The following is a 14,504-nucleotide window of genomic DNA, read 5'->3' as shown; positions in this document are numbered from 1 at the left end:
GAAAGCACAAAGATTTCTTTTATTTATCTTTGAAAGATCGTTTTCTAGTATCTCTGATTTTCATTTTAATCAAAGAACCTTAGTATTGACTACTCCAGCAGTTAATGATAATTCTAGTACTGATTTCTAGTATTGATTACTCCATCACAAAATGTCAAGCACGGAAATAAATTTTCTAAATAAATCATTGTGAACTACAGAATATCAAAGTATCAGAAGACTACCTTGTGCATGCAAGCAAGAGAAAGACAAAACCCTTGTAAAAAAAATTTAAATCAGATTTGAATACTTTTGTGAGAAAACAAACAAACAAAAACCAACAAGAAAACCCCTATAAAAACAGGTTTTGAGCTCTGCTTCCACACCCATGTTCAAATTTTTCCCAGACTAGTTCTGAGAAAAAATATGAATCAAACAAAATTTGCAATGGATTGCAAGTGTGTCTGGTAGAAAGTACTTTACTCTGTGCTATTGTCAATAACAGTATTAGTCCTTTTGATACTCAAAAGTATTTCTACAAAGCCTCCATTTACTGTTCTCATGAAACTAATTTCCAGATTGTGTATGTCTGGTGCATGGGTGAGGCTGGGCTCTGTTCGAATCTGACGACTTTGTGTTAGTTCCCATGATTTCCCACTCAGGTCAAGCCCTCTGAACTCTTGTCCTGCTGGCTGGGAGCTCGTTGAGCTCTGCCCACTCTCTGGCTTGGGGCAGCAAGCAGCAGAGAAGAGCTGTAGCACACTGAGCACTCCGGTGGGTTGCCCAGAAGAGCAGCAGGGGGAGTGGGATAGAGCCGGCAGCTGCCCGGGTCACCTGCCAACAGCTGCACGTGGGGGTGATGAAGAGGAGGGAGGAAAAAGGGTACAGCAGCCTGCATTCTCCAGAAGTTTGGTATCTGGAGCTGAGTTGATACATTCAGATGCTATCTGTGTGGAGAAGAGCTATGAATATTCTTCAGCCCTAGAGCTGCTGTTTCCAGCAAGATAATTGTGTAGCAACACAGTGAATAACATAAAGAAGTTTTCCGGTGACTGCTGCCCAGCAATGTCTTTCCATTTCAACAGAGAAGAAAATTTAGGTCAAGATCTCATTTTTAGTGTTTTAGTTGCCGTTGGCCTCTGCATGAGATAGGGCAAGCCAGCTGTGCTAAGGCACTTTTGAGCAGAGACAGAAGGAGCTGCTGTGCCAGGTGTGGGTGGGAAGCTGCTGTGTCCCTGTGCAATCACCGCCATTCCCACTGCAGCCAGGGCTGCCGAGGGGCCCCAGGGCTCCCCTTGCACAGCCTCTTCTTCCACACTTGGCACACTGCACATTCAGCAACTTGGAAATTGTGGCTCTCGATGTCCATCTTGATACAGACTTTTTAATTATTCTGAGCATCTATTTGCATTTTTAACATTGTCAAATGGACATAGGAAATATCATCATGATGGCACCTGCTGTTTGTCTCTCCAATAGGAATAACTGTTCTTAATAGAAGGATTGGAAAAAACAATAAAAGAAAGCAGGAATGACATTACCAAACTTTTCATGACAAAATTATGATAAAATTGTATTGTATCTTTTTTTCTGATCTTCTTCTAAGGCTGTTTTTTTAACTTCCTAGACTTTGTTCCTGTCAAACCAATCCAGACTTCTGCTTTTAATGTGTAGTAATGACAGATTTTTTGTTAAATTGATGTTTGTTAGGTTTTTAATAAAAACAAACACCTCTGTCTGAGTCGACACTAGTTTTGGACTGAAGCAGTGTTCCTACTCAGAAGTGAATCCCCTCCCTGTCTGTAGGTAACACATATTGGCAGTGTTGGCAGAGTAGCTCTGTCACACAAACTCAGCTCCTCTCGGAAAAAACGAAACCAGAAGTTTTGCTCCTGCTGGGCACCAAATGGGAACCAATTCCTAGACTAGGCACAGACGAAGAGTCACAGTTTCTGGCTCTTTTTTTTCTGCCAGAAAGAGCATATTCCTGTTTTAGGCACCACGTCTTGGGTAGAAGGGAGGCAGAACATTACAGTCACAGTTGATGTAATTCAGTCAATAAAATACTTAAATTCCTAAATTCAGCAGAGCTCACCTGGAGAGTACACTCTGTTACGTGGCCAAGCTGAATGAAGAGCTCACACCGAGGACTGTATTAGGCAAATATACACAAATGCATACATGAGAAACACATTTATTGCTATTCATTTTCATTTGTGCTAGAGCAGGACTGAGAGTACGGGTGAGATGAAGGGACTAATTGAAAAATATTGTGCTAACATACAGAAAGACATGATTCACATCACACATCTTGTGTTCCTACTAATTGCTTGGGCAGCACAAACAACCTGAGTGAGTAATACAATCAAAATTCTGTCAAAGAATTACTGCTCACACTGACAATTTAAAAATCCCCACCTTTTCCTTCCAAAAGTAAGTTTGTCATTAAAGGGACAGAATGTGTTCATGAGCTGAATTAATGCTTTTATTAGCAGCAGTGTTACCAGTATCAGTCATAATTAGAATAATCTCTGTAACTCATACAAATATTTCTAAATTTCTTATAATGTAATTCACCCTAATTCAATTTCTTGCTACAATTCTTAATGATTTCTACTGATTTAAAGTGATGTGGGCTTTCACACTCAAGTCAGACAGAGGAGCAAAAATTCCATAGTGTATATATACCCTAAGTAAAGTACTACACTGATAAGAGTTCTATTTCTCTTTTATTTACAGTTTATTTAAAAAATATATATAAAATACCCTTTATCTGGTATCCATTAATTAGGGGAAGAGAAGTGAAAAGAATTGCACATCAGTGCAAATAATTCCTGATCTTACAACGAGTATAATGATTAATATCCTTTGCACATTTCTGAACTGAAAAAAATGTAAATGCAGTGATTCTGACTGGAAACTATTTTGTTTCTTCTTTCAGGTGAGTGGGAGGAGATTTGCAGGTGCTTACACTGAGAAAGGGAGGGTGAGGCTAGGTCTTGGCTAGCCCCTTTCCTTTGGCAAAGCCCGGCAGTGTAAAGGTCTTCCTTTTGAGACGCATTCACCTTGTCTTTAGCAAATCAGTGTTCTCCACGATGAACTTCTGCCCATTTTCCTTTTTAAGTGGGCAAGCGATAGCAATTCAAGAGAGGTCAAAAGTCACACTTCATGGGGAAATGAAACAAAATCCACATAAAATATCATTAGGTCCTACTGACCAGTGTAAATGCGCTGGTACATTCTGCAGTATTCAAAAAACTGCTAATATTTCATTGCAACATGCTGAGAAACACAAGTTAAATGAAATGTTGGTTGCCCCCAGACAGGAAGTTTTCTCAGTTTCTTGGAGTTGGTCTTGCTTAATATGGGATGAGCTTCCAAGTCTGATCTTTGTCCTTACTCTAGAAATCAGTAATCTGCCTGATTGCTGATAATGATAATTTGCTTATAAATAAGGTAGTTAACCCTTTTGAAAGATTAAATTATGTGCCCTAGTGAACTGTGATGAACTGAGTGATGCCAGTCTGGGAATGGGGTTATGTTTTAACCTCTCCGAGCTCCCTAACCACACTGGGAGGGCAGTGATGCCTCAGTGCTGCAGGCAGGCAGCCCCTGTGCTGGGACCCCTGTGAGCCCCTGCTCTCGGCTGTCACCTGGCTGGACCTGAGGAGCCCCTGGATGGCTCTCTGCCCTGCAGAGAGCTGGGCAGGGCTTGTCGCTCTCCTTTCGGGATGCATGGGCAGTGTGAGGAGATGTGGGTCCTGCAGCCAGGGGAAGAGTGGGGCCTCCCTGTGCCCAGCAGCAGTAGCCAGGGGCCCAGGGTCCCAGCAGCCAGTCCCAGGCTCCACTCACCAGGCTCCCCTGCCAGCAGGCTGCTTAGTCTGAGTATTTATTTTACATAAAGGAGAAAGCTGGCAAACCCTATTCAATATGCTGGCAGACGAACAACGTTCTGTTTCTGCTGTTGAGCTGCAGTCACTCGAACATATTCGGATTCTAAAAGCTTTCTATTTTCTTTCTCTTTTTTAATTTTTTTTTTTCCCTATAACATATTGACACAGAGCAATACAAACACTTTTATCGCGCCGAGAGCGGCACGGGGAGGGGGCGGCGGTGCCGCATGACGGGGTACAGGGTGGAGTCAGCCCCGCTCCGTGTGCGCTCGGGAGCGGGGAGCGGACAGGTGCTGGCCAAGCCGTGGGCAATGTGGGCAATGTGGGCGATGGATCAAAGCCCGAGCCGCCCTTGGCCAATGTGGGCAATGTGGGCGATGGATCAAAGCCCGAGCCGCCCCCGGTCCCCCGCCCCGCCCCGCGGGAGCCGGCAGGGGGCGCCCTTGCCCCGCGCTGCGCCGGCCGGGAGCGCCCCGACGGGGCGGGCACAGCGCCGGGACCCCCGCCCGGTGTGTGGGGTAGGGTGGGGTGTGCCGGGCTCGGGGCTTCCCGACAGGCCCCTCAGCCCTGACCCCATCCCGAGGCGGGAGAAAACTGGGGAAGGGGGGCGCTGAAGGTGGGGGAGGGGACAGTAAACCCCGCCGGGCTGTGTCGTCTCCCCCCCCCCCCCCCCTCTTTTCGGCGAAGCGTTCGGCTGAGGGAGCCGCGCGTCACGTCGCCTTTAGCCCCTCCTGCCGCGCGTCACAAAGCTGCGGACGAGCTGCGAGTGGTGACGCAACACCGTCCATGACCCCCCCCCCCCCCCCCCCCCTTCCCCGTGTCCCCCAGCACTGCATCCTTCATACTTCCGCGCAACCCGCTGTCTACAGCGCGCTGGCGTGCGCGGGATGCGCGCTGGGGCGGCCCCGGGTGCTGCATCGGGTGTGTCTGTTTTAAACAGTATGCATATGTTTTAAATAGTATCTGTCTTGAAATAGTATCGATATCGATATCCATATAGTATCTATGTGTACTTTAAATAAGAACTACATGCATGTACGTAACAGGTGAAAAACAAGCTGATGCATTCATCGTTATTTAAAAGAAAATAGAAATACAATATATGGGCATGTTTATATAATGTGCTTGTCTTCCACTTCATTTTTACGGCTCCGCGGTTACCCAAGTTGTACTCTATAGGCAGGATGCTCCTCTGGAAGGCAGCGGCTCCTCCGTGGTCTTCGGGATCTTTTTTCTCCTGTCGCCGGCGAGGAGGGCGGGCGGGCACGGGGGAAGGGGCCGGGCAGGCACGGCGTGATGCCGCTGCGCTGCCGCAGGCGGCTCTGCAAATCTCGGTCAGGAGCCGAGCAGCGCAAACCACACGGCCCGGGATCCTCGGCATTTGCTTGGACAGGGGCCCTTGCCAAATTCCGTCGCTCTGGTATGAAGTTTGGCTGAGCCTGGGATGACCGGGAATGTCGGGGTGGGAGGGGGGGGGAGGAACGACGGGCGGGGGCTAAAAAGGCAGAAAGAAAAAAAGAATCGGGAATGAATGGCAGCGCGGATCTGGGTGCCCCTGAGCGCGCATCTAGGCACGGCAGGAGCGGGAGGGGCCGCGCCCCGCTGGGGCAGGGAGCGCTGCTGCACTTGTTGCCTGTCCGGAGCCGTGCGGAGGAGGCTGCGCTGCGCTGCGCGGCTCTCCCGGCGCGGGGCGGTGCGGGGCGGGCGCCGAGGGGCGGGCGGGAGGGCGGCCCGCGGGTGCGCGGGGTGTGGGCGGGCCGGGGGCACCGCCGAGGCCGGCCATGCAGATAGAGGGGGCGGGACGCGGGTGCCGTGACTCGGAGCCCCGGAAGCGCGGAGAAACCCCGTATAAAAACTACTGGGGACCTTTCCCGGCCAGAACTACGAAAGCTCCGGAGACGGCGGCAGCCTGCGGCGGCCTCTTGGGCGGTGCGGGGCGGCCTCTCCGTCGGTGCGGGGCGGCCTCTGCCCCGGCGGGAGCGCGGAGAGCGGCGCAAGCAGCGGCGCTGCAGGTCGGGCACCTTCCCTTATCGTGCACCACCACCTGGCACTGGGGGGCTTTTCCTCCCCCCACCCCCCCATTTTATTTATTTATTTATTTATTTTCAAAATCTAATCAGTAGGTTCGTCTCCCCGCTTCCCCACTGAAAGGGACGGCCGCAGGGGAACGGAGCTCGGGCGCCGGGTGCACGCAGCTGCTGACCGCTGGCTTTTCCTCCTCTTTTGCCAGGCGCGGAGAGAAAGAGGCCCCGGGGGGCCGGCGGAGAGCCGGAGCGGTGCCTGGATCCAGCCCGGGCAGGCGGCGGCCGCTCACCATGGCAGACGATGAGAAGGCCGGCGGGAGTTCCGCGGACGGCGGCGAGAGCGCGCACTGCAACGTGCTGAACTGGGAGCAAGTGCAGCGTCTGGACCGCATCCTCAGCGAAACCATCCCCATCCACGGCCGCGGCAACTTCCCCACGCTGGCCATGCAGCCTCGCCAGATCGTCAAGGTGGTGCGGAGCCGGCTGGAAGAGAAGGGCATCGGCCTGCGGGACGTGCGGCTGAACGGCTCGGCCGCCAGCCACGTCCTCCACCAGGACAGCGGCCTGGGCTACAAGGACTTGGACCTCATCTTCTGCGCCGACCTCAAAGGAGAAGCCGAATTTCAGACTGTGAAGGACGTGGTCTTGGACTGCCTCTTGGATTTCTTACCCGAGGGGGTGAATAAGGAGAAGATCACGCCTCTCACACTCAAGGTAAACCTGCCCTCCGCCCAGACGCCCGGAGCGGGCAGGTGTGAGCGCCTGCCTGCGGGGAGCGGGCACCTTCCCTCTGGGGATGGAGTGGTGCGCTCAGGGACGCAGCTCCCCCAACACCCCCGCGACCCACGGGAACCCCGAGCGATTTAAAACCGAGGAGGAGTTTACAGTGAAGCTCCCTGACAGGGTCTCTTCAGGATTAATTAGCTTTTCCTCCCTCCCGGCTGGTTTGCTGGGAGCGTTGTTTTACCTGGGGCGTGTGCCAGACGCTGCACATCTCTCTCCTTGCCCGGGTCGGCGGCAGCTGGGCTTGCCGGCCCCGGTTCCCGGGTGCACGGGGAGCGTAGATGGATTTAACGTCTGCGAGAGGGAAACCCTGTCTGCAAGGCATGATTCCAGGTGTGCTGAGTGCCCCAGTGCGGAGGCATATTCCCTCCTCTAGAAGACACTTTGCTTGAGTTGATTAGGTTGAATCAAAATACTTTCAGATTTTTGGAGGGATTTTATTTATTTATTTATTTATTTATTTAATATGGGACTGATTCATGGAACGTGCACTGGTAGGATTGAGGGGAATGAACATTTGCTAACTTGTTTTTTGGGAAGTAGAGAAAGAAGTGAAAACCAGTAAATAAGATTTCTTATCAGATTGTGGTAGTGACCTGCATATGGGTGCAGGCATATTTGGCAGGTGTGTCATGAACTTAGTCTGTAGATGTATTTAGAAGTGAACGAACAAAGTAATGTTGCTGTATGCTTCCCTTGCATGACACAGTCCCAGCAGAACACCCTTCCCTGTCATACCCTTGCAGTGACAGCATTTTAAGCTCTCACATTAAGCACTCATTCTCTGGTTTGTATCTGCAGGCTCCATGAAATCTTTTATGAAATGCAGGTATTGGGGGAGGGGGGGCTTGGGAGGGGTGCGTGGACACAGTGAAGGAGAAATTTATTGGATCTTTGTCTTGATTTGCTCATTTTGTCTTTCTGATTATAGGAGGCTTATGTGCAGAAAATGGTAAAAGTATGCAATGATTCAGACCGATGGAGTCTTATCTCCCTGTCCAACAACAGTGGCAAAAATGTGGAGCTGAAATTCGTGGACTCTCTGAGGCGGCAGTTTGAATTCAGTGTCGATTCCTTTCAAATCAAGCTGGACTCCCTGCTGCTTTTTTATGAGTGCTCAGAGAATCCGATGACTGAAACTTTTCACCCAACTATCATTGGCGAGAGCGTTTATGGGGATTTCCAGGAAGCCTTTGATCACCTCTGCAACAAGATAATTGCCACCAGAAACCCAGAAGAAATCAGAGGAGGTGGTCTGCTGAAGTACTGCAACCTTTTGGTAAGGGGCTTTAGGGCAGCCTCTGAATCTGAGATTAAATCCCTGCAGAGATACATGTGTTCGAGGTTTTTCATTGACTTCTCAGACATTGGCGAACAGCAGAGAAAGCTGGAGTCCTACTTGCAGAACCACTTTGTGGGATTAGAAGACCGCAAGTATGACTATCTCATGACCCTTCACGGTGTGGTGAATGAGAGCACAGTGTGCCTGATGGGACATGAGAGGAGACAGACTCTGAATCTGATCACCATGCTGGCTATCCGGGTCCTAGCCGAGCAGAATATCATCCCCAACGTGGCCAATGTCACCTGCTATTACCAGCCAGCCCCATACGTAGCAGATGCCAACTTCAGCAATTACTATATTGCCCAGGTTCAGACGGTGTTCCCTTGCCAGCAGCACACATACTCTACTTGGCTGCCCTGTAATTAAGAACCAAAATTAGTAGACCCCGTGGAGAGAACTTTCTCTAAGATGTAGGAAGGGGCGACGGGTCCCTCTGAAATGGGGTGTTTTGTGCAATGATGATCTGCTCTAGTTTTCAAGCTTGGGACAAGCTTGTGGTTCTTCTAATAATTAATGGGAGCATGATCAAGAAAGAACCCCAAAATAATTGGATCCTACCCCAGAGCACAAGAGGCCTGTCATTAAAAGCAACCAGCTTCTCCTGAAATAAGTGTGGGAGGAATGCTTGATGACAATATGGGTTGGCAATATCTGCTCCCATAGCTTTGGCATAGAGAAGGTGGGAAAGCCTTATTTTCTTTTATTTTTATTCTTACTCTAGAATGGGATCTGCAAAAGGGAGAATATGAAAGAAACAAAACAAAACAAAAAAAACAACAAAAGAAAAAAAATTCACAAAAAACAGCTCTATATATATTCAGGAGTTAAAAGTTAGAGGCATAAAGCAGAGATAAGCTGAATAAAGTTGTATATTGGAATTACTGCATTTGGGGCTTGCAGCAAGTGCCGTCTATGGATTGACCGTGTAGAATGTATAGCTTGCTTGACTAGAATGCTTTACCAGAAACAGCTTGCTCCAAATGAACAGTAGTGGATTGGTACAGTTATAAAAACAGAAACATGTACGATGACAAAGTCCATTATTTCCAGCTGTGTGCATGCCTCACATTTTAAAAATGTGAGAATGCTGGAAAACCAGCTGTGTCAAGAAGTATATACTTAAGGACCAAAGATTTCACAAAAAAGTTATCCAAGCAAAGAAGATACAGTAGAGTATATATATATAAATATATATATATGTAAAATGAGATGTTCCTATATTTGTATACACCGATAGTAATCAAAAGTGCCTGATGCCTTCATAAAATTTGAAGTGAGAAAAAAAAAATATAGTTTTGTGGTTTAACCATGCATTTTCTTTTATCAGGGACACAAGGATAAAAAAAAAAACCAGACAAACCAACCCGTAAGCTTGTGAATAAGTGGTGGAGGAAATGCCCTATTTTTTTTCTTGGCAAATACCTGTATAGAGTTAATGTTTTGTCAGTGTGCTATTATCCTAGGTACGTGTGTGTATGTGTGTATATATGTTTGTGTGTGTATATATGTACAAGTTATTGGTGTATATCTATATATATACACACACAATATATATTAATGTGGTCTAGGAAAATGTAGCAATTAAGGAATGTTTAAATAAAGTACTACTTGTTTTCCAGTTTGCAACAGGATGTCATAGGACAGTGGGCACCTTGCAGTGAAATTTTAACCCACACCTGAGAAATTTGGAGTAAATGAACCAGTCAGGATTAAGGTGGGATTCAGATAATGTCTTTGGTTGCAAGAACAAGGATTACAGTAATTCAGTGGGTTGCTTGTGAGCCATAATAATTCCACAGACAGAGAAACATATGACTAGCTGATTTTTTTTAAACTGTTTTGTACTGTAATGCCATTTTGACATTTAACCCACTAATGTTGTGACTGCATACCTCCATGATGTGTAATTTCAGTGGAACGTGGATCAAAGATAGGTTTATTTAAACCCCCTGACAGCTAAAGAATATTGTATTAGTTGGTAATTTGAACACTAATTGTTAATATTTAAAGGAGTATTTTTAATAGAATGCATTGTGCATTCCAGGACCACTAGAATTTAGCAAATGTGAAATGAACCCTTTTTAAGAGTGTTGCACGATTGCTTAAAATTATATTTTATATATATATTATATATATATATATTTTTATGCAAATATTAAACATCTTTGATCTGGTTGTCACACTGCATTTACAATTTTAGTACTGTACTTTATTTAAATGGAATCACTTTGCATTGGAACAATAGCTATTCACTTTCATTTCCTCTCCCGAAAGACCAGCAGGGGGGAAAAAAACCAACCTCCCCTGCTGATTTCACTTCAGTGCCATCTCTGAAGGTGTTAAATTCTTTGTTGTGCTTCGAAAACCTAATGACTAAGTGACACTTGACTCTGATATTTCGCTTATTCTTTCTGAGGGGGGGAAAGAAAAAGGGAATTCAGGCTTTTGAAGGAAATCTGTCTGTGCCCTGCCTGGTCACAGGCACGGTCTGGCACTGGAGTCAGGGGCAGAGAGAAGGAGAGGACTCGTGTCCTGGCAGTGTATTTTCCCTATGGAGCGAGTAAGGTACATCTATTTTTGTCGCGCTTTGTACTTTTCACTCTGCAGGCACTTTAATAGGAACCCGATTTGTTTACTGAAGCACCTTCCCTGCGAGTCCTTCAGGAAACTTAAAAGCTGGTCCATTGCCATTCCTGGCATTGACGTGCAGACCTTGTCCCCACCTTCCCTTCCTTTGGTGCTGGCTGCAGCCTCCCACGGGCTTCTTGTCCCGGCGAGGTTCCCTCCAGCCCCCTGGAGGGTCCGGGCTGGCTGCTCATGGCCCACTGGCTCCCCTTACCTCCTGCTCCTGCCTTGCTAGCGGAAGCAAGGGGAGGGCTGGGGAAATAGGATCAGCTGGTAATGTGGTATGTCTTCTCTCCCACAACTATTTACAGCAAATAAATGAGTCATCCTCTCTTTAAAAGGGTTTGAGAATCTGTAGCTGTGCCACAACCACAGAATGCTGATAATACACGTGATACAGTGCTGGTTTTCTTTGAAAGACCCTTTATTTTTACCATTGCTTGAAAGAAAGTTTTGAGTTACTTCTTAGCTCAAATCCTACTGTGGGTTGGGTTTTTTTTTGTTTTTTTTTTTGTTTTGATTGACAGCAGCTAGTTACCTTGTAGTGCATACAGCAGGGCTCTGAGCTAAACTGCACCTTTTGGCATTTGCATTTTGATACATATATAATATGTTTTTATATATATTATATAGGTATTCCAGATCTGTTTTACATGTGTTAATGATCAAGTGGTGGAACTGGTGGAGCTTTGTTTTATTTGTGACTGGTGACTTAAAATGTGCCTGGTGTTAGAGGTGGGAAGAAGGCATGAGTTCAGGCCAAGAGTAAAATAAGAACCCCTTTTCAAAGCTGGTTTATTTCTGTGGTTTGCACACCTTTCCCTCCATAAAGTCTGACTTCTTTTTAACTGTTTTTTCCCCTACTCTTCAGCACACTGGTACTTCTAAAGTTAATAACCGTGTTCTTGCTTTGTAGACTTGATCTATCCCATCCAATCAGCTGTAAGGTTAGAGCTTGTGCTACAGAAGACAGTGCCCCTTTTAAAGAGCTGAACTGATTAAAGACATTGACCTGATTACAGTAAAACTGTTTGTGCCACAGCTGAATTTCCTGCTAACCAGCAGGGCACTAAACTTGGTTCAATGTAATGATCATGAAATAACCAAGAGATTTTAAATGGGATTTTTTCTTCTTTTTTTTTCTTCCTTAGATGTAGCTGTCCTATCAAGTACAAGATCATTTCTCCTAAAAATAGAAGGGCAATTAGAAGACAAAAAGAGATATTTTTCTAGTTTCTCGTATTGCACTTAAAATATTTTTTATCTTGCACAAAGGCCTTCACACAAATCCTCTAAACAGCTCTTACTAAATGCTTGGTTTGCATCACATCAGAAGCTCCTACCGGTTCAAAAAAGGCGCTTTTTTAATTGATAAAATGAAGTGTGTTAGATAAAACTGCACAGAAAAGGAAAAATTGTATTTGCATATTCAGCTCCTATTTGAATATATTCTTTTGTATGGTTTTCTTTATGCAGAGAATTTCCCTTGCAAGAAAGAAAATCAGTGTACTGTTTTGCTGTTGTAATAGTGGTTTGCTAACAAAATAAATAGTAAAAAAAAAAAAATAGCCTGCAAATTTCAAGACAGCTTGGCTAAAGGCACTGCAGGCTCCTGCAGTCTGTAGGAGTCTGTGCAGATTTGCTTTCCCTCAAATTTCCTTACAACTGTTGCCTTCTGCAAGGCATCCTGTTGAAGCAAACTGCTCCTTGGATTGCTCTTTTGGAACATTTTGACTATAGGCTTTGTCATAGACAGAAAAAGAGCTGATGGAAAACAGACTCTAGAGGGAACAGATTGTGAATTTTGTTTACAGCATCCAATATTTGGATTTTTTTTGTAAATAAAAAGAAGTTATTTTTTTCTATTGATTTGTGTCTGCTGTCTTCCGTGTCTGAAATAGCTTTGGCCTGCTCCTACTGAATACCAAGTTCGCTTTCATTAAAAGAGGACAAGGGCAGCACTTTTCTGAGAAGAGTAGCATTCGGCTGCTTTCCGATTGGAGCACAGAACATTTTGAAAAGCCCTGCCTCGTGCCAGCTGAGTTTGGCTGGCTGTACTCAGCTGCAGAGGAACCTCCCCAGCCACTGCCAAAAATACACACTCCAGCACCAGTTGGGCTGTGCAAATGGTCCAAAACATGAAAATGAAACAGCGCCATGGCAACCCCACGCCCTCGCTGCCCTCCCAGTTTAGGTCGCGGGACTGGGGCTTTGTGACGGCTGTGATCAGTGCACCACCAAGCAGGAATCCTGCTGGCAGGAATGGGGGTCCTGGTGTCCTTGAGGTATATTTGGTAGGGCTGACGTCTCCACCTGACCATTTTGGTAGGCCCAGGGGGCAATGGTGTGCTGCTGCCTGGCTGTAAAGGTGGTGCCAGCTGTGGCTGGCGGGGTGCTGCAGGTCCTGAAGCTTGGGGTGCTGCTGGGGAGAAGGGACGCACATGCCTGATTGATTCAGCTGCTGAATCAGTCCACTTCTTCCTGCAGATTCAATGTTTACTCTTCTTCCTTGCCCTACAATGCTGCCCTTGTCAGCAGAGGTATTTTCTGTTTTCTGTGTTTACAGGAGAGATGCCTCAGTAATGAAGGCTCATTTCCTCAAAAAGCACTTCAAGGGAAAATAAAATACTAATTCACAATGCTTGTGGCAATACTTTTTCAGCCACGGTGCCTCAGACTGACCCAAATTTGAAAAATGTTGGCTAAGAGTCTGCAGTATATCGCTCGTACTAGGCTCATTCATACACCATGCTGGCCTTGGAAGTCTCAAACTGGCTCAGTGGGAGTGTGAATATGCTTACTGTAATGATGAGTGAACCTGTATTCCTCTGTAAAAAAACCAACCAAACAAGCTGGTGGGATTGCTCCTTTTTTCCAGGCACAGGAGCAGCCCCCTTGCCGAATCCTGGGTGCCTTCTGCACAGTACCTCTTTTGAAATCGGCCTGGCCAGGAGGGGGGGATGCACTCAGCATCCCTGCCTGTACAGCATCATCTTTCCTCCCATGTTACTGCCAGAAAAGGGAGGGGCACGTGGCCTAACCTTTCCTCCTGCTAACTTGCTCAGTTAGGAAATATTTCAGGCAGTTTGACAAAGGCAACTACCCAAAGACACAGATGGAAACTGGGGGATTTGAAATCATCTATATCTAAATGCCTTTGCTTGTATCTCAAAATCAAAGCCCAGATGGATACTCTTATGCTTTGGAGTGAGTTAATTTCCATTTCTCTGCTTAAATTTGGGGGGAATTTTTGAGAGCCAGTTGAGTGTCTGGAGCATTGCGAGTCCTCTTTCCCAAACTGGGGAGGAGCGTGATGTGGACACTTTAGAATGCTCACTTCAGAATGGTGTGATTCTCAGGAGGGAGGAAGCAGTCAAATACTGAAGAGGAGGGACTGAAAAAGCAAAGTGGGACAGTGTAAATCACCTGAACAATGGCACCGTGGAAAGCAGGAGGACACACTGATAGATTACAGTAAGAGAGGAGAAATAGCTCAAGTCTTTAACTTCTGTTCGCCCTGCTAAAATAAGTCAGATCAGAGAAGCTGTCACTTATCAAGATAAGTTACAGTCTGTGGTTTTCCTTGGCTGCAGCAGCACATATTTATTATATTGCCATAAAAAAATTACGCAGGAACCCCTTTACTCAGGAATGAAACTGAGTTTCTTGTTTTTATAGAATTATTTAGGTTGGAAAGACTTTTAAGATCATCAAGTCCAACCATTTACCCATCACCACTAAAACATATCCCTAAGTACTATATCTACTTATCATTAAATACCTCCAGAGATGGTGACTACACCACACTTCCTAGGGCAGCGTGTTCCAACGCTTGACAATTTTTTTGGTGAAGGA

The 14,504-nt window shown here is 46.4% G+C and overlaps 1 protein-coding gene across 2 annotated transcripts; it reads left to right on the top strand.

Moving 5' to 3' along the window:
* The first annotated feature begins 5,158 nt into the window (after positions 1–5,158).
* Positions 5,159–12,518, top strand: TENT5A (terminal nucleotidyltransferase 5A). 2 transcript variants are annotated; one of them, XM_058835607.1, is made up of 3 exons: positions 5,159–5,292; positions 6,103–6,610; positions 7,611–12,518. In XM_058835607.1, exons 2-3 carry the CDS (start codon positions 6,188–6,190, stop codon positions 8,388–8,390), a joined length of 1,203 nt encoding a protein of 400 aa, XP_058691590.1. In that variant the 5' UTR covers positions 5,159–5,292; positions 6,103–6,187; the 3' UTR covers positions 8,391–12,518. The 2 variants fall into 2 exon arrangements, with proteins under 2 accessions (XP_058691590.1, XP_058691589.1); XM_058835606.1 differs by lacking the exon at positions 5,159–5,292 and adding an exon at positions 5,710–5,884.
* Positions 12,519–14,504: the final 1,986 nt, after the last annotated feature.

This window comes from Poecile atricapillus, chromosome 3 (genome assembly GCF_030490865.1).
Source record: "Poecile atricapillus isolate bPoeAtr1 chromosome 3, bPoeAtr1.hap1, whole genome shotgun sequence".
NCBI lineage: Eukaryota > Metazoa > Chordata > Aves > Passeriformes > Paridae > Poecile > Poecile atricapillus.
The sequence above is the reverse complement of the archived record's forward strand: the minus strand, read 5'-3'. Positions and strand labels throughout refer to the sequence as shown.

Bases quoted from the DNA above. Each gene is read 5' to 3' on its own strand.
- TENT5A (XM_058835607.1), top strand. From the start codon at position 6,188: ATGGCAGACGATGAGAAGGCCGGCGGGAGTTCCGCGGACGGCGGCGAG. The intron at 6,611-7,610 runs GTAAACCTGCCC...TTCTGATTATAG, and splicing joins TCACGCCTCTCACACTCAAG to GAGGCTTATGTGCAGAAAAT.